The sequence below is a fragment of the Megalops cyprinoides genome, chromosome 15 (genome assembly GCF_013368585.1).
Source record: "Megalops cyprinoides isolate fMegCyp1 chromosome 15, fMegCyp1.pri, whole genome shotgun sequence".
Lineage (NCBI taxonomy): Eukaryota > Metazoa > Chordata > Actinopteri > Elopiformes > Megalopidae > Megalops > Megalops cyprinoides.
In genome coordinates this window covers 14,766,597-14,786,975 of record NC_050597.1, presented here as the reverse complement: position 1 = coordinate 14,786,975, position 20,379 = coordinate 14,766,597, and the positions used below count along the sequence as shown (strand labels likewise).

The 20,379-nt window shown below is 38.9% G+C and overlaps 1 protein-coding gene across 1 annotated transcript in view; it reads left to right on the top strand.

Moving 5' to 3' along the window:
* The window catches only part of eys (eyes shut homolog), a 266,508-nt gene that overhangs the window by 220,347 nt on the left and 25,782 nt on the right, over positions 1-20,379 (top strand). Inside the window, exons 39-40 of the mRNA XM_036547241.1 lie at positions 3,696-3,804; positions 7,643-7,863. Coding sequence (XP_036403134.1) covers positions 3,696-3,804; positions 7,643-7,863 — 330 coding nt within the window. The remainder of the gene's footprint in view (positions 1-3,695; positions 3,805-7,642; positions 7,864-20,379) is intronic.

Sequence of the window (20,379 nt, the reverse complement as noted above, 5' to 3'; positions counted from 1 at the left end):
GGGTGGAGGCATGCTTACTCTTAGACAGGAGGTCCTCATGGAGGCGCCGTTATGGTATTGGCATGACCGGTGGGGAGTTTGAAAGGTGGATTTGCATTATTCTTAATGCTAACAGACTCTTACTGAGCTCAGGGGAGGATCTTGTGGTTATTTGCCGGCTTATGAGGGCTCCTCTTACAACGGCAGGTAGCCGCTCTCTGAAAATGATGCCAACTGGGAAATGTTCTGCAGCTCAGATAAGCACCGTGATGAAACATCTGCCTCAAGAGAAAGGAAAGAGCTGTGTGTTAGTATTCTTTTTTTTTTGTTCCCTCCCACAAAATAATTAAAAATCTTCTTTGACTGTCTGAAATGAAAAAGAACCTTGCAGGATTGCATCGCTGCACACTGGACATTTGGGCTCCCTTGTATTTCATGCCTTCCAAAAACATGTGTCTGAAATATTCATAATGCAATTATGGTTTCATGACCACGCACCGTTGTGCTAATATTAGCGGCCGTCCACAAAACAAACGCGGTTGTGCAGAGTCGCGCGCCGTTTACTGAGCAGAGCGAGCGTGCCGTTGGGCTCCTGGCAGGGCTCCCCTCACATGCGCCGTTGCCGTGGCGCGCTCATTCTGTATGCAGAAAGGCATTCGCATAACTTCCCAACCTGTAATTAGTCCTACCTGAAGTCGCAGGTCGTTGATTGCCTTCAGGGAGGCGTCCAGGAAGGCTGTCTCAAATTAGCATGAGGGCGATTGTCCTGATTGCTCACATCTGGTCATTAAAGGGAGCGCTTTTCCCCTAGAAGTGGCGCCGCAATCACAAATGGACACGGGGACAAGTGAGCCTCAAGCAGTGCAAGGGGGGGAGGGGAAAGAGAAGGGGGATTTTAGCAATGGTCGCTTTCATAGAACCAGAATCAGACTATTTGTACAAGTATTCTGATATTAGCAGCAATCATGGTCTGTGAAACCTTAGGAGAATAAGTAATGGAGAGGTCATTCAGAAGTCTCTGAAGACCTGGAGGTGTGCTTAGGATTCTGCTGATGATAAATTAGAGGGGGGGGAGAAAACACTTGACATTGCAAAAGCTGGAATGTGACACAAGCTGCCCAGACAGTTAACAAGATGGAATATCTATTAAGGTTGAAGCGTAATGACTAATGCCGCTTACATGATTCCCTTGAGACAGAAGGTGGGGGCAGGGGAGACATCAAATCACACCACTCATCCATTGCCTTATATTTACAATTGCTTCTGTATTTCTCTAGAAGTGGGGTTATGTCTGTCATCAATTAACCTAGAGAAATGAATCGTACGTTGGTTCCTTATGCCCAGGCAGCCTCTGCAACCTCTCTCCTGACTATAGCAGGAATCCATGCAGAAGAGCTGCGATTTATTCTCTATCTCTCTCTCTCTCCTGCTTGCTCTCTTTCCTCATCTATTTCAAGTGAATTTAAAAAAAAAAGGGGGGGGGGGGGATTGTGTTTGATGATACTACTACGTGTGACAGCGTCAGGGGCGGAACATCCTGACACGCGTTTGATACCTCGAGAGTGACGAGACCATTGTGGCTCCACTTCTCGTAATTGTCTTTTTCACCATGTATAATTTAGATGGCTGCCGTTTTGCATATGATATAGCAGGGAGAGAGCAGGGAAGCGAGGCAGCCCTTCAGAGCTGGTTTTGGCTCCATTGTTCTCTCACACTGCACACAGCTCAGCACAGCTGTGTCGTTACTGTTAGGAAACAGACAAGAAAACACTGTTTGAGGTCTGACCGTATTTCCTCTAAGATGGTTTCATCCACCCTTTTTTGAAAGCCCAGCATCACCACACATAACAGTATTACATCAAGGAAAAAAAAATATAAAATATATATATATATATATATATATATATATATATATATATATATATATATATATATGTAAATATATATTTAAGATTATTGGATTAAAAAAAGCCTCAAACTTTATCAATAAATGGCATGTCAATGACAACTAACCTAGATGTCTCATGAATATATAATGATTACCTGTCAGTAGATTATTTTAAGAGTTGTCTTGCCATAGTACTACACTGCGTATTTGCTCAGCAGGCAGATTTATCTAGGACAACATTTTACACATTGTCCATGTAAATTTTTCTCTGAAGCTTGAGCTCCTTGCTCAAGGGTATAGTAGCAGTGTCCCACCTGGGATTTCAACAAACAACCTTTCAGTAATGCTGTTTCCAGACCACCATGCAGCACTGCCAACCATGTGGCCCGTGTGAGGGAAAACTCACATGTCATTCAAAATTTGATAACAATCAGTAAAATCATCACATTTCACTCAAATTCAGCCCCTTCAAAAACAGGAACAATGTATGCAGAGGATGCCCCCGGGAAATATTTATACCCTATATTTATATTTAATATTTATTCTTCTAACCTTCTCTATTCAATTTGAAAAGTGTCCATTCTGTCTGCAGTACTTGGATCTCAAACATTTATATATTGGCTAAACGCTGAAGGATATGTTCTTCAACCATTTTTATATCAGTATAAATTGAAGGTAAAACCTATTACCAGGCAGATTATTTTAATCTTTCACTACCTGAGCATCAAGTACACCCTTGATTTATTTGTGCAGTTCCTCCTGGGCTTTTTATCCGCTGCAGGGGCTACCTGTGGCTCTGCATTCTAATCTGCTTATTCGTTCAAGGCTCTTTGGTTGTAAATGTTTTTTACTTACAGCATTTCACTCATTCAGGTTGTCTCTGAAATATATATGTATTTTTTTTTCTCTCAAAGTTGATCCTCCTGTCTCATTGGGTCTTAGGTAGGAGTATGGCAAAGAAAAAAATAATAAATAATAGCAATAAATCCATATTCCAATAAATGGCTTCACAGTCTCCGGCTCAGTTGTTTCTTTGTGGGGTAATACGCTATGGGTATACGGCACAATGGCAGTGGCATGAATAGCGTGTGAATCACTTGGCCTTGATGACAGAAGAGTTCTGCTCCTGCAGCCGAGGAAGGTATGGTTATCCTTTAAGTACTTGTCAGTGGAGAGTGACATGTGGGAATGTTCTTCTTTGATGTCAGGTCAGGGCAGCTGCAGCCTTTGTCACAAAATGAAATCACTACTTTTTTTGTTTCTTATTCTTGACTATTATAGGGATTGGGTGAAGGCAATGACAGTAGTTCTCTTCTTGTCCTGTTATTATTGTTTGATACAATTAGGTGGGGAGATCTTAACCTCTGATCCCTATCATTATGTTTGAGAAACGATATACAATGTTTTAGTTTGGAGAGGAAAACAGTTTGAAGGTGCTCCTTGACATCTGTCAATGAATTCTGTCACTACTCCATGATAAAAAAAAAAGAATGATGGATGAAATGACAGGTTAGAGCTGCCTTAGAATCACACCATTCTTTGTGCTTTTTTGCTTTTTTTTTTTTTTTTTAGTTGGTTGAGCTGTAGAAGGTCCATCCATGCCCCCAGTTTTGTCAAACTTGATGAAAGGGAAGGAGTCATCTTTGTATGTTTTTAAAGTGTCCAGCCGTGCATTTTAAATCTAGGGTTTCACCATTCCTACTGGATCCCTGATAAGACAGCTCTCTCCTCTCTACATAATATTCACAGTTAAACAGATTTGGAATGGTGCATATTCTAACAACACCCCCCCCCCCTCCCCATCCCCCAATCTCACCCTTCCCTACAGATATTTCCTGTCTGTGGGTGAAGAAGGAGGGAACTGTGGGATTGAAATAGCTGTGGATGATGGGACAGTTAACCAAAAGGTTGAGTACCTGTTCCACCCTATGTCAAAGGTAAGCTCAATGGTATTCCATTTAAGGACAGTGTGCAACTGTTCATGTGCAGCTGTTGTGTGGATGCTGTTTGTGTTTATCCAAGAAGGGAACTTTTCATGTGTTTTGCTGCATACAGGTATGTATTCTATCTGTTCTATGAGATCAGAGAATGAAATAATATTTTAAATGAAAATTAAATTATAGTCAACATATCAATTTATAGAGCTGTGTTTATTTTAATTTGCAATTTAGTCACTTAGTTGAGTCATTTTTACTCAACTAACATTTTTACTCTTACTAGCCGAGGCATCATTTGGGCAGGCTATGACAGCTTCTGTATCCTAGCTCCTGACGCATTCAGAACAGAATAGTCCTCCCAACCGAACCTCATGCTGTGCTCAAACTATGCACACAGTGCTCTCTTAATCAGACACCTCACATTAAAAACGATGTTAAAGAGCTACACTTTGATCACAAAGTGTGCTTAAGAGAATACCATATGAAAATTATTTGGATATTGAGTAGGTCTGTCAGAACGATTAGTCATGCATCTATGATTTCAGCTTGTCCTTTTTGGAGGACTGCTCATTGAATTGGGCATTGTGCTGCTGTTATTTAGGTTGGTGTAGAGTATTTTAAGTTGCACTTGTGTACCACTGGGAGTTGAGTGTCATGAAATTCCCCCATTTATTTTTTTTAGCTTTGGAGGTTTTTTCTCAGTACTTCTACTGTTCATTAGGGCATGACGTGATAAGGTACTGTGACCAAGGTATGTTTAGTAGCAAATTCTACCCATTGATTGAATGGACACCCTAATGTTTACCAATGCCAGTGGCATAGAAGGACAAGGCAACTGTCACCCTTTAGTAGGGATGCATACAAGGGGCTACAGGCTAAATGTGGGGTATATCACATTCTGGCCACTCAAACTGCTCCCAACATTCCTCCTCACAAATCAAGAGGAAATCATTCCAAGGTTTCAGCTTGCCACCGCCCCTTTTCCAGTTGTCCCCAGGAAAGAACAAATGTGTACTGCGTTACTAAGAAAAGAAAACATGCTTAGCTGAGGGAAATGACACACAGCTGTTTTCTTCTCTGTCTTTTATAAGGTCTGTGTGTACAATTGTCAGTATGTCAGTACCGTCAATGTGCACATTGTCAGTGTTGTAGAATTGGACCAATGAGGACTGTTGGCTGGGTTAATTATTGCAATTAATGTAGATGGTGGAATTAATTAGGCAGTGTTACAAACCACACATTATGGCTAACCCTGATTATTTTTTCTGATTCATAATGTCTAGTTGCATATAGATTACAGTTGCTTTAGATTTAAACCTCTGTTTTAAAAACAACCAAAAGAGTCATCAAAATTATTAACATTATTTGTTAAATGTTGGTGTTCATCAGTAGATGCCTTTCCCACATCTCCCACAGTATACAGTTATTTTTTATCAAACACCCTGTCTTACTGTTTGGGTGGACACTGTGTCTGGCTTTATGTCAGATCTCAGGTGGTGTAAACACAAATGCAAAATGCTTACTGTGCTATACCAGAATGCTGATTCCCCCAAATATTTACAGCTCCACCCTCTATTTTAGCTCTTCCCATCATCCTCCTGCATGAGGAGGTGCACATGCACAAACGGGTTAAACATTGTTGTCACTGTTGCCTTTTTTGCCATCTGCACAGAAATCAAATTGCAAAACAAAACTGCACTGGATGCATTTGCTGTCAGGACTAATGACTAAAAAACCAGCCCTATTTAACTTAAACTTCAACTGCAGATAGACATTCAGATGATAATTCTAAGAGTAATATGCTGTGTATTTAATTTATAATTTTTATTTTATTATTATTTAAACAGCCTTATGAGCCCTTGGCCTACCAGGTGGTTACAGGTCAAACAAACAGCTGTATGTTATTACATGTACTGCTATTAATGATGCTTGTAATATCACAAGCTTAAAGCATAAACATTTTCAATAAACATGTCATAATAAAATGTAAGCATTTCTTTTTCAACACAAACACAAATTTTCAGTAGTGTTGGTGATCACTAAATTTGCCATACTGTTTATATGACCAAAAAAGTGACATTTGCCCCTATGTGTGCATTAAAAGTAAGGACAATAATTCACTGAATCCAGACATTCCTCACGCAATAGAAAACTAGCTGATAAAACTGCAATCACCAGAAAGTTAAACATGCTGAAAATAATACCTTCTCAGCTGTTGTCTTACAGTTGGCTATCCATGTGAAGTTTTAAGCTGAGAGTTTCATAAATATAGTGGTTTGTTGATTATGTCCTTGGTGTTGTTCTTACTGCCTTCTGATTTGCTTAGTTAATTGTGACTGACTTGCTTAACTAATTATTTTATATACTTGTCAAAAAGAAGAAAAAACAATTGCTAATTGAAATTAGTGTGTTCAATCAGATAATTAGGCAATTTCTCAAAGGGAATCTAAGCCTGTGATTTTTTTTTTCCCAGTACTTGGAGAAAAAATAATAATTGGCCCGTCAGAGCTTTCCTAATTACGAGAACTTCACTGTAGGCCGCACCACTGATAGAATCTAATGCTTTAAAGTGTGATATCAGAGGAATTGCCAGTGCAGCCTTCGCAAGGTTCCTTTGCACAGATAATATTGCAGTTTATAAACACAGTTCAGTAACCTATTGCACTCACGACATGTTTTCTGTGAAAAAAAAAATGAAGGTATCCATCGCAGTGGAATTTCCCCTGACGATGTCTGTATAAATTAAAGTGATTAATGGCAAAAAGGAGTAATGAAGAAAATTCAAGCTGACCCCTCCTGGTGATCTTTTCTGGCTAGGATTCAGTTCCTCGGCACCCTCTGTCTTGATGTGGGAGGTCTGCATAAAATGTTTGTGTTTTAAATATTTCATCTCTTGTTGAGAGCTAATGAGACAGAGCACCAGGTACTTCAGGAAGATTTCAGCAAGCTGAAGCTGAAACAACTTATTTAATATTTAAATGAGACTCATGCTCACTGGTGTTTTAACATACATGTTTTAAAATAGAGAACAAAGAGCCAGGTAAAACTAGGTCATGAGAATCCAAGAAATCACCAATGGATCATGTGGACTGCCACTTATGTAATATTCATTTAGAGATCACAGCAAGTGTTCTGAAGGAAAAAGCCTGCATCCTTGACAACTATTAATAAAAGAATACTATGTGTCTGTCTGTCCTCAGTGTGCGCATATGTGTGTGTGTGTGTGTGTGTGTGTGTGTGTGTGTGTATGTTTGTATGCGAGTGTGTGTGTTTTTTAATGGTTTGAATGTTGTCAGTACCACTAGTAAGAGTGTAATGTTTTTGTAACACCAATGGCTTGTGTCACCAATTGCTTGGTGAAGCAGGGTGTGTCAGAGGTGTCAGTGTCATGATGTCCTGATGATCAAATGTTTCCTCCAGGATTTACATGTATAAATAGGCAGAATATTCATATTTTTCATTCTTGGAGTAGCTACACACACACTGTTTCAGTCATATCAGGATTTACAGGCTTTTTGTGAAGTGATACAGTGAAGGATAGCAAATAGCTTCAGCTGCTGCAAACTGTTTGCCGCCTCTGCTGTAGCACAGATCCTGTGTGCACTGTAGCCAGAAAGGACACAGTGAGTACTTTGTAAAGATGAACTCCATTGTGTGGGGGCAGAATTGTATTTTCCAGAGGAGTCATATTCATCTGACAAAAAAGGTAGCTCAGTGTGCTAGTCCTTTACTTAGTGTTGAACTTAGTGTTATTTTTTTTCCCTCAGACACATTCACAGGTACACAGCTTTCAGTCTGTCAGCCCTTCCACTCTCTTATTGTCTGTTCCAAACCTCAGGTGGGTTTTGGACCCCTGTTCCTAGGAGGTGTCCCATCACATTCCGAGCTGCACTACAGCGCAGGGCAGGTGACCGGGCTTTCCGGCTGCATCCGGGAGCTGCAGGTGAACACCAGGGAGCTCTTCATTGTGGACGAAGCAGTGAGAGGGAGGAACATCCAAAACTGCAACACCCCAGTCTGCCAGCACCACCCTTGCCGCAACGGGGGCTCCTGCATCAGGTAGGAGAAAGTACCATGCAGTCACTTTTCATAAGCATTCATGCATCTTGTATACAGACAGACCACCGTTTTTGGGTCAAGGAAAAATGTTTTCCAGCCTTAATATGCTTACATTGTTTTTGCTGTTTGTTGTTTTGATCTCCGCTAAAAAAATCTCACTTCGAAGAGCTGTACAACAATTTGCTTGTAAATTATTCTATAACAAAAAATTTTGATTCACTAAGTGTACTTGTACCTTGATGGAAAATCCAGAACCTTTTTTTTGTGGAGCATTGCGGGCACTCAGAGTAGCAGTCCACGCCAAAGATGTAAATACATTAAACAACCATATTAGGAAGACGTGAGTATTCTGGAGTTAGGCAGCTGACTGAGTTCTTGAGTTACTTTGTATATTGTGCCAAGGGTTGTAACCTTAATTCCACTGTTTCAAGGAAATTGGTTTTCCATCAGATGACAAACAAGAAGCCACATTAACGTCTAAACCTTTTCTTCCACTGCCCGAATTGGAAAGAAGTTACCAATATTCTGTAGAGCCAAAGCAGAACAGCCATAGACATCAAATTCAAAGAGTGAAAGCATTGTAGCTTTGGAGCTCCTGCATGTTGATGAATCAATACACTGTGATCTCACCTCTGAAGGTCTGTCTATAGCCACTCAAAACTGAATTACTCACCATGTCCCTGTTCTTCACAGATGAGTCCATTATTGGTAATCTGTTGTAACACTGAGGAGTCAAAGTCCATTAATAGTGCCCTTATGTGGAAAATGTTTCCTTTTCCATTTACCTCTTGTGAAATTTGTTCCAGTTTTATTCCATGTTTTTAAGAAGTTAATGTGAGTTCAATATAAAGTGTAAATATATGTTCTCTAGTTTTGTTTTTGACACAGTTAAGTCTCACAGTTAAGGCTGTATGTGTAGTGGAAGTGCAGTTTTCACTTGGAAACACAAGCAGGGTTGGGGTCAGTTCCACAAAATTCAATCCAGTTCATTTCCCTCTCCCTGCAAATTCCATCAGTTCAATTCCAATTCCAGTGCTTGCGCGTTCTGCTGGAGAAAAAAAGAAGTCATTTTTTGTTTTATTGCCTCCTTTCACACCAAATCATACACAGACACAATAATACTTTCCACTGGTAGTCAAGTTGCAACGCTTTGGTCTGTAGCAAACAGTACTGGCAGTGTTAATCTCCCAGATCATTACATCTGATAAGCATCAGTTCTTGAAATATAACAACTGTAGTTGCAATGTTCAGTTCTAAAAACTTTGCCAGAAAAACAAAACAGTCTCCCAACAAGTGCAGAAGATGCTGCTGTGGCCACATATGTGAGAGCTAGCTTGGTCAAATGTGGAAACTACTTCCCTTTGCCAAAAAGTCAAGGGATAAGAATGTGTTAGAACACAAATATGTTGACGCTTCAACAGAGTTGTCTTTGGCGGCCACACTCCTGCATCAGCCTGCACCGGCCTGCACCTTCCACTGGAGTGGCCGGTCATGTACTTGAACAATTCACTTGCAGTTTGTGTTTTATGTATTAAAACATTATTCTTAATCATTATTCTTAATCACTGCTCACTTCAAAACTTATAACTCAGTCTTACTTAAGCTGATCACATTCCTATACAAATGTTCATTCATACACACCTTACAAGCAACATCCATATTTATACAGTACATATACAACACTGCAAGAAAATGAACTGACCCATTTTTCATGTTATCCCAAGGATAAAAGTTCCACTGTTTTCCTAGAGTCTCTCAACCACCTTTTCCAGGGTTCATGGCATTATTTTCCATGTTTACCAAACTGGGCTTGGGTTTTCTGTTTATTTATTATTATATTTCTCTGTACAAATTGCACTTTGCTACATGCCCAGTGCTTTCTGACAATTTACAATTTTGATTGTCCATATATATCAGAGTTTATGAGTTGAGGTAAAATTATGTCAGAAAAGACCCAGCCGGTTTATTTTCTCTGATCGTTAACAGGTCATCTGTGTGTACAGGCTAGTGCTACTTTTCATAGCCATTGAACTAAATGACAAAAGCTGTACTCCTTTCAGCTGCAGGATATTTAGTATCATGTTGGTATGTATTAGGTTGTGGCCAGCATTCAATGTAACCAATACCTTTTCACCTTAACTTTGAGTAACAAATTAGAACGTTGAAGAAATTGGACATTTTGTTGTTTCTAGTGATAACAGAGGTCCTTGTGTTGTGTAACTATTGGATAAATAGTAAAAAAAGAATAGATAAACGGTTAAAGATGCATAATGTATATGAAGTCTGTGCCTTTAAGATGCATTTATTTATGCCGGAGGGGTATATAATTCAGAAATAATGAAGAAAAGCCGTTTTACCATCACATAAGCCCAGCATGCAACATGCTCTCCGTTCTGATTACTGCTGTGAATAATCTGTGATACCATGGCCTCCCCTTGAACCCAAAAGCAGATGTAATGTTCACAGCGCAATATGTCTTCAGTCAATTGACCTAAATTGATTTGACACATTATCTGATGGATAAAACCACTGTGGCCGGCTCTGCCATGGACCTGCTGAAGGAAATATCAGACACTGTTACCCAAAGTGCCTGCGACATTATTTGTACACTTTGACAGTGTCACGTTTTCATTTTCAGAAATGCTGTTTCACCGTGGCTTGTTTAATGGAAAAACTCAAGGCTGAATGTTCCGTCACCTCAGTTGTTCCTCACAGTAATTTACATACAACAGCTTATAGAGTACCAGTCAAAAGTTTGGACACACCTGATTAAGATAATGGGAAACATGCATTCAAAGATATTTTGGTCTAAAGACTATCTATTCCTGATTTAAGCACTAAACAACAAGTGTATAATCAGGTTGTCAATGGAAATTATCGCTATTCTGCTATTGAGAAGTGGAGAGTAAAATGAGCAGTACCACTCAAAAATTTGGACATTTTACTATTTTCCACATTTTATAATAATAGTAATGACATCAAAACTATGACATAACACAAATGGAATTGTGCATTGACCAAAAAGTGTTAAAGAAATGATAACTATCTTATCTTATATTTTAGATTTGTCAGAATAGTCAAAAAATAGTTTTTTGTTTTTGTTTTTTTTTTTTCATTAAAATGTTTATTTGGAAAAAAAATTCATACATAAACATCAATTTCATTGTTTATGTTTGTGTAAGAAACAGATTTCAACTTTTGAGTGGTGCTATATATATATGACCAAAGGTATGGGTTTGAGCCAGTGACTTTCTTCATCCACCCAAAAAAGGATTTATGATAACATACATATTTTAATGGTGTCTCCTGGATTTGAGTAGTGAAGTAACTCAATGAGTTTTTTGTTCACTGTGGTCAGCAGTGTGGGATTATATCGTGGTTAGGAAACTTGCCTCCGTGACTACAGGTTTCCATTCCCATTTGGGGCACTGCCATCACTCCCATGGGCAAAGTACTTACTCCTGACATGCTTCAGTAACTATAGTTGTGTGAATAATATGTGAAGATGGAAGTATAAGCCAGCTTCATCACAGTCACCTTATAGTCTGCATAACAACTCAGTAATACTTTAAAAGTACGTACATAATGTATAGGTGAAGGAGGTAATGTCAAAATTATCAAGAGGAGTTGTTGAAGGGCAAACAGCTCTGAGGAAAGACAAGGTCCAGTCAACATCCACAGCTATGGGTTGGGGATTTTAAAGCCAGGTGTCAGATAAGTATTCAGAGTATAAATGTATGAAATCACCTAACAAGATAAGGAAGAGGGGGGAAAAGAATGGATAAAGGAAAGAAGTAAATCAGCTCAAGGAAATGAATGAAAGAGCCAAATGATCCATAGATAAGACTAATAAAGAGTCCCTGGAGAATGGATTAATGCTGCATATAATGAAATCTGATGGCCCTCTGCTTCCTGTTACATTATTACTGCTGAAATGATTGACACTGTATATTCCTTTCATCACCCATCTGCTGCAGCAATTGCTGTTCCCAACTAAGTTTACGCTGCTGGCCCGATTTTACAGGTGCAAAAAATAAATCTCTAACGTAGATTGCAATGGTCAAGCGCAAGTCAAAAGAGGTCTTGTGCAATATTGGTATTTTAACAGTGCGAAAAAACTGACACAGAGAGCAGGGCAATCAGCAAGTGGGCAGTCTCCACCTAATACATTGTAGATGTGGTGAAGCCATGACCGTTCACTGGCTAGTCAGGATGTAGCCAGATTGCCCGAAGGCACCAAAGTGAGCTTTTCCCTAATGCCGTGATGCAGTGGCATTCTAGCAGATATGGACAGTGGGCACAGCAGCAGGATCAGAATTAGAAAACAGCAGCATATGGAGGAATTAAGCAATTGTTGAACATGTTGAAAGGGTTTAAACAATGGTTAACAATGTTTATTTTGTTTCTGTGTTTCTGTACAATGTAACAATTATTGTGAAATTGTCTGAAATTACCCTTCATTGACATAGGAAGAATCTCAAAATAGACAAGCAGCTAGTTTCTTCCAAATGATACTTCAGTTATGTGTTTTATTACAGGTGTTTTCCCTTGTGCCTTAATTAGTTCTAATTGAAGTTAAAATCAGAACTCTACTAAACAAACAAAAGAATCCATTTGTACAGTTGAAGGAGTAGTTATTTTAGTTGTTTTCTTACTTTGGAGAGTAATTTGATATTCATTAACAAAGGCATCATTTGTATTGACAGGCCATGACATGAAGCTCTAGCACCTTGTCTTGGTTGTCTATCGTTGCTGTATTTTCTTCCCTCTCTGTTTCTTGTGGTTTTGAGTCAGATCAATGTTGCAGCTGGATGTCAATGTTTTAGTATTTCACCAATGAAGACTATTTGCTGAATTAATTATTGCTGAATTGATTGCATTCAGTTTAGCTTTTTAAACAACAGGTTAAGAACAACCAATTCTGTCACTGAAATTATTAGTGTGGTTCATTAAATGTTGGTGTTAATCAGTAAATGCTTTTCCCATGTCTCCCATAATTTCCCATATTGCCACATTGTCTGGTGGACACGGCACCAGGCTTTCTGCCAGATCTCAGGTGGTATAAATGCAAATACAAAAATGTCTACTGTGCTGTGCCAAAATGCCACTGTGTCACAATTAATCACAACAATGGCCTAATTTTTTTCCACTGCACTCCTACACTGGACAAAACCTTGTGCAAATGAGTTGAAAATTGAAAGGCTGGCACTGTTGCTGCTTTTGAGTTCTGTGCTAGCATCAAATTACCAAGCAGAATTGCACTGGGTGTGTTTGCTGACTTTGTTACGTTTTTGCACGGTTAAACTTGCGTCTTGCGACACATCAATACATCGGTTTGTTTCAGAGTAAACAAAACATGACTCAGCTTGTTTCCACTGAGAGAGCCAGCAGTTACTGCACAACATGGTGCTCAAATGGCCAGATTCAACAACTTCCAGTCTATAAGCAGTCATCGGGGGGCTATGAGATGTGTCAACAAGTTTCTTCCTGCTATGACCTCACAGTCCTTGGGGGCAGGGGTACAGGGAAAAACCTTGGAATGTCAGGCAGTCGTCCACTATGCAGTCCTGTCTTCTGGTGCAATAGGCACCACTCAGATTTCTCAGTCAAGGCTCATTTTGGCCTAGGCATATCCAGCTAGCAGGAAGAAGCTATATTATCACCATTCATTTTCACTCCTTGTGGCTCTCTGCACTGCGAGGTATTTTTTTTCCACAATAAAGACTGTGATTTATCCATCAGTTGCAGTTCAAATCATCAAGGAAAATCATTGAGATTTACAGCAAAGCACAGCAGTTTATTAACACATGACAGTAAAATTAACATTTGCTATAAAACCTTAATTGCCCATAAAACCATGATAAAACAATAATATGTACAATCTGTGTGGGTTTATTTTCCCTGGTGGTAAAGGGAACATGGCAGTCTTACACACAGACATGCATTGATACTAATGTGATTACAACATAGTTATAGACTAAGTTGAGTGACATTTTAGCAGCTTTTACATGGAGTATCCTTGTAATTGTATAATTAAAACAGGCATATCTTGATTTATTGCATCATATGCAGCTGGTCCTGTTATTTTTTTTTCTTTTTTGTGCTGTTGCTGCATGAGTTGGTGCATATAGTTTAAGTGTGTGAAATGGTTAAATGCATGAAACTATTTGGTTTTCTTAGTTTTCCAATGCATTTAGCATTGGGATATTGCATAATGCAGTCTTCTAGTCCTCTTCTGTGTGCCATATTGATTTGTATCTATGTGTTTGAACTATAAAAATGTTTCTTTTACTGTAACTGTAACATCATACCTTACATACATATATCGTTTGCTGCTAAAACAGATATACATATATGCTCTATATGTTACTGTGGATACTTCAGTCAAATAAAAATAATGAAGCAAATTATTAATAGGGTAAAATAACAAAATAAATTATTTATGGACTTTTGTATGGTAACAGTCCATACATACAATACTGTACCTAATTAGATTTGACATGGTGCTGAATATGTGCACATTGGCAGTGATTTTGTTTTGTTATTTTATCCCATTCATCATTTACTTTATTTTTTTAATTAGCATTTTTGATTTTTTTATTGTAATGTAATTGTGATGTAATTTTACATATTGCACACTGATACGACTGGATATTAGCTGAAGCTATTAATGTTAAACATTTTTGTTGAGGTCATAACAGCACTGCCCCAAATGGGAATCAAGCCAGCAACCTTTTTTCATTGACTCCACACATTATTGTGTTGTTTTTTTTCAATTAAGTGTTCAGACTGTGTATTTGATGTTAATTTTATGTATAATATTGTGTATTTTGATTCTGCGTTTTAGGGACTGTTGTATCGTAGTATACTTGGCTTCTGTCAGATTGCACAAGTTAACTTGTGGTAGGGCTTGAATAGTGTTAGCTCATAGCACTGGTCTGGGAGTGCTGTTTGCCTGGTCTGACACTGTTTCTCATTTAAATTGAATGAATACACTTATGTTCTATTGTGCTGGATGTCCCTCTGGATAAGAGTGTCTGCTAAATGCATGTAATGTAATGACTGTCAGACATGCACATTGGCTGCTATGTTTGACATATCTCCTCTTCGTGTTCAGTTTGATAATACGGTTTCACCCCTGTTTCATCTCTCTGTTGTAATTATCAGTGCTTAAATTTACATTTATATTAAATAAGTATAAAGACAACTAGTAATACAAAAACCTTCATCAAACCTACAGGATTTAAGTTTTTTGAACATGTACAACTGGATGCTGACTTCTGGCTGACCCTGTACATCACTGCATCCCACAACTACAGCAATTTGACACAATTTAGAATGCAGCAATGCCAACACTGAAGGATCCGAGAGATTAGAACTGGACTGCACATATATTGCATCTGAAGTGTGTGAAATACAATAAAAGACTGAGCCTAAAAGAAGTGGAGTGTAAAATCACTGTGTCAGTCACTGTCCCTTTCAGCCATTGGGGTTTTCATGGTCCTCACTCCTTAATTCTCCCCTGATTCATGCATGGAGACTGAAACTGAAGGATATCAGGCTTTAGGCTCTCTTCTTGAAAGGCAAATTGCCACGGGGATCAAAGAGGTATCCACTGAAACCTGATGCATTGCCCCATTTAAGGCCCCCAATTCAAACAAGCTGGCTGGACCTCTTCAGCACTGCAGTGATCCTCGCGAAGAGTCATCTGACCCTGTTTTAGTCGAAGGGGTGTCTCTTCAACGTTTGCCGCCAGCCTAGACAATGCCACCGATGCATTAATGACAATAAATTAGTCCAAATCACAAAGGAAGTGCAGATGTTAAAGGGCCAATGCATACCGTTCAAAGGTCTGATTGCATTAAAGATGTGTGGAAACAAAGGTGCGCATTAATTTGTGTGAACACACAACAGGCAATCTGCAGGCTTTTGATTATGCATTTGATTGACACTAGATTTGTTTTTTAGCTCTCTCTTTCTCTGTCATAGTACATACACTACATGCCCATACTGCCTATATAAATGCATTGTCATTAATATGCTATACATTTGTTGGCTGCATTTTATGTCATGGAGATACAGTATGAGAAATCACATAGGGCTTAATTATTTAAAACATACATATTTAATCAGTTACATGACAGATAAACCAATGAATAATTAATGCTTTTGCTTCATGATCCCACTCTAAGTTCAGTTTGCCCTTAAACAATGAGCTGTGCGGCCACTGAATAATTGAAGGCACAGACATGGTACAGTATTTATACTGTTTCCCTTCCACAGGCAGAGGAGTGCATTAAATGCTAGTTGTAACAAGGGATTAATGGGTTTTTTTTCTGTAATTATTCTTCCTTGATATCAGTTTTAAAAGAAGAGAAAATCTGTTTTACATCTTGCAGCAGGGGGGAAAGTGGATCCAAGTTCATTGGAGCCCACTTCTGAGTAACATACTATGCAATATTTGTGGCACAAGTAATTTGTGAGTGATGATCCATTTTTGGAGAGTAACAGCCTTTTAAGTGCCTTCCCAGGAGAAACTGTCTGTTTGCCTCTGTCCCCTTTCTCAGTTCCTCAATGTATTAGTTGTTTTTTCTCCATGCCATGGAACACAGTCCTGCATCTGTGTGTGGTCCACGATCTCAAACCATGTTGTTTTGTGCACAACTGCCAGGGGTAGTCCTCATGTAAAGACCTTGCAATAAGTATTTGTATATATTAGAGAATTCAAACATTACTTGAGGATGTTGTGTGTAATTTTATTTTATTGTGTGTTGTTAAGCATTGGAAATGAGATAAACATAAATATTGTAGTTGCATATTAGTCTGTGGTGCAGAAGGATTATGAAAGTTTATGAATCAAGTAGTCTCCTGAATGTGTAATAGCTACAAGTGGCAGTGAAAGCTGTTATATGGTCTTTTGCAATGCTTTATAAGGAGTTATTAATGCTTACATGAGAACTCTGAAGTGAAAATAATGGGAAAAAAAACATAGCTGTTTTATCATTGGGTGAGGGGAGGGGGCAAAAAAGAGAAATACAATATAGCATATTCCTCAGACAGCATTTGGATGCCACAAAACCAGGGTCTTCTGTGCACAAGACATCCACCCCAGAGGGGAAAGGGATCGTTGGCAAATGAGATCCCTTGGGTGTGTAGTGGGAACCACAATTTGCTTCTGGTGGTTTGACCACATCAGCTTCTCGTCCTTGGGGTTGATGACAGGCAACGTTGTTATAGATATCTATATTGTATTAATATTACATCATATTATCCAGAGGGACTTACACAGCTTACATCTCAAATGCATCTCAGATGTATTAAGCATTTAATGGTGAATATTTACTGAAGCCGTGGTTGTATCTTGGTCAAGGATACAGCATCTGTGCTCCGCCTGAGATTTAACGCTACAACCTTCTGTTTATAGGCCTAGTTCCATGACATCTATACCATACTGTTGGTATCAAATAGTATTATTTTTTGATTATGAAACTGTTGCATTTGTTAATAGAAAACTGATTTTGTAGTCCACGCATTATTTTGTAGTGAAATAATGAACATATAAATCCATGAGTAAATACATACACATTTATACAGAGATATGATCATGCAACATTCTGCTATTTAAGGCTTCAAATAAGTGAAGCCAACATGTAAACTGTGTTACATTCATCTTAAATGAGTTAGCTCTTATTGCCTTTTGATAGATTAAACACAGATTTTGAAAAGGTCACTCATATAGTTCACCTTCCCTTATCTAAATTGCAGCCACTGCAACATGGGTGAGGCTGTGGAAGGTAAGTATTCAATGAATAAATCAGACTAACACAGAATGGAGACTATTCAGATCAGCCCAGTGATCTCCGTGGTGATGCCTGCGGACTTGGTGTCCTCAGGGTGGGTAAAGATACCATGGTACGCACCCCTGGCCGAGCTCAGCGTCCTTGCAGGGCTGCAGAGTCATCCATCTTTCGTTGGTTCCATTATTTGTCCTGACAGTGATTCAAAGCAATCCAGCGCATGAATAAATATCCTTTCATACAGAGTGCACTTTTTACCTCAGCCAGGAAGTGTCCTGGCATGGCATTGCGGGCAGATGTTTGCCGTAACATTTCCCTTTGCCTCTCCCATCAGCTTCTTTGACACACATTCTCTCTTTCCTAAAGCAGCACTGTGTAACCTTTGGGCTTTATCACAGAGCTTGCCTGCACTTGCTAATGGAATTTTGCTGTTTCTGCAGTGAAACCACAACGTGGTTATTATTATTATTAGTAGTAGTAGTAGTAGTAGCATCAGCAGTACTAGTAGTAGTGCATTGTTGTTGTTGCTGTTCTTATGTTTGTGGGATTATTCTTTAATTAAATCAGCATTAGTTAACTATGATTTTTCTTATGCATGGGCAATATATTTTGTCATTCTCTGTCTCACTGTTTGTGTGGTGACTGTGGCAAAATGGAACATATCTCAGTGCAACTGTTACAGGGAGGTGGTGTCTGTGGGACAAAATAATCTCATATAATCAAATACCGTGCCAAGCAACAAAGCAGCGCCTGAAATCTTTAGGTTTTCTGGCCAATCCATCCATGACATCGCTCACCCCCCCTGTCAAGCTCAGCCCTCAACTCCGTCACAAAGTATGTCATGCCTGCCCAAGTGGATAATTGACTGTTTGGCCCACTAAACAGGAGAAGCATTCCACCGCATTTACGTTCCAGCCAGCCTCTTCTGCTCTCAGTGCAGGCACACACTGAAAGGTGCTGGGAGCCCTCCATGACACACTTTGCTGCTGCTGTGTAGGCTGCTGTGTAGAATAGTACTTAAGGCACCTGCATATTGACCATGACGTTCTGGAATCGAATCCCACTGTGATTCTCCGCTGTAAATTTCGACCTCTGCGTCGGGTGTATTAAGACACACAGCGGTGTAAACGGACACCAGAGTACGCAGTGTAATTTGTCCCAGATAAAGGGCTGAGATAAGCAAACAGTAATAATATTCTCATATTGAAAGGGTTGGTTAGGAGATTTGTGGACCTCCCACTCTGTACTGATGGTTAATCATTTCATGAAATGCGGGTTTCTACAGAGGCTTTGTATGCGGCATTCATTCACTTTCATTAGGGACTGAACAGGGAATTTAATCCAAGATTAGGTCCTCCTGAGGGGGTAAAACGATCTAAGGAATAGATCCTTTCATAATTGGACTGCTTTTTTGCAACTGCGGTGCTGGTATCTCCTTGTTATGCTCTGAAATTTGTGACCGTGGTGAATCTCTAACAACTCCAGAGGCATTTTCCTGTTCAGCCCGGTAGTGTTGCAGAACAACATACCCTTTCAAAAGAGGACAAAGATATCTCTACATTGTCTGCAACAGATGTTAACAGAACCTCAATACCCTGATGATCTCATTAGAGAGAAAATCTGACACTATCGCACTAATGAGCTGTCAGTTGTGTACCATAGATCTATTGATAACATGTCAAACAGAGACTGAAATTTACTTTACGGAAATATAGCTCATTATCATGTTGTTAATGTGGAGATCAGAAGTTGATTGTCTGAGCACACTGTAGATTTCACCCATATTCATGTTTTTTTGTTGTTGTTTCCTGCTTTGTTATTATTCTTTGTCCTCTATGAACTTGTGATGTCAAAAATGAACTCCTATTACTGTGTTACACTTTAAGGTCCTTATTTTTCATCATAGTTTATCAGCTGTGACATTTCTTTCTAGAGTTTGGTTCTGAGTGTTCAGAACCAAGTATTCAAAATGATTATGATATTGGTTGAAAATTAAAAATTTAAAAAAAGAAATTGGAATACCATATATAATAAGAATTGTCATGGCCGAAAACAGAGATGCCCCAGCATTACACAGCTGTGGTGTGGACACGCAAGAAATAATACAATAATATTGTAAGCCAATTGTTGCTGGTGAAATTTGGTTTGCAAGCCATGTAATAATAAGTGGGTTTTGATTATTTAGTACCAGCTGATGTGTTAAGCAGTTCTGAAGATCCTATTAAAACATTCCAACAAAAGCAATGCAAACAGACAGAGAACTCTGAGAAACTGAATGAAAATGATTGTTTTTAGTGTGATGTTGCTTTTCAGTAAAATGATTTTAAAAATGGAAAATGCAGTAGAAAAATATCTTTAAAAATCAGTCATGTGGGCATTCTGCACAGAGGTGAGGATTCAGCCAAACCGAATTGACGGGTCGCTGTTCAGCTGAATGGACGACAGCGTTCTTGAAAAGCTGTCCTTTTACATTTTCTTGAATTATTCATAGGATTTTTTTAAAAAAATGTTTTTTTTCCATGTTAGGGAGTGTCCAGTGCACAGTTCCACTGTGGTGACAGCTCATTATTTTAGTTGTGGAACGTCCATGTTGGAAAACCACTTGACCCAGTTTTATTGTGACCTCTGTGGATGCTCCAGGAGACTGCCATCTACTACCAGTGGAATTTAAATGAAATTATTGAACACAGTTATCTCAAAACACAAGAATCTGATGCTT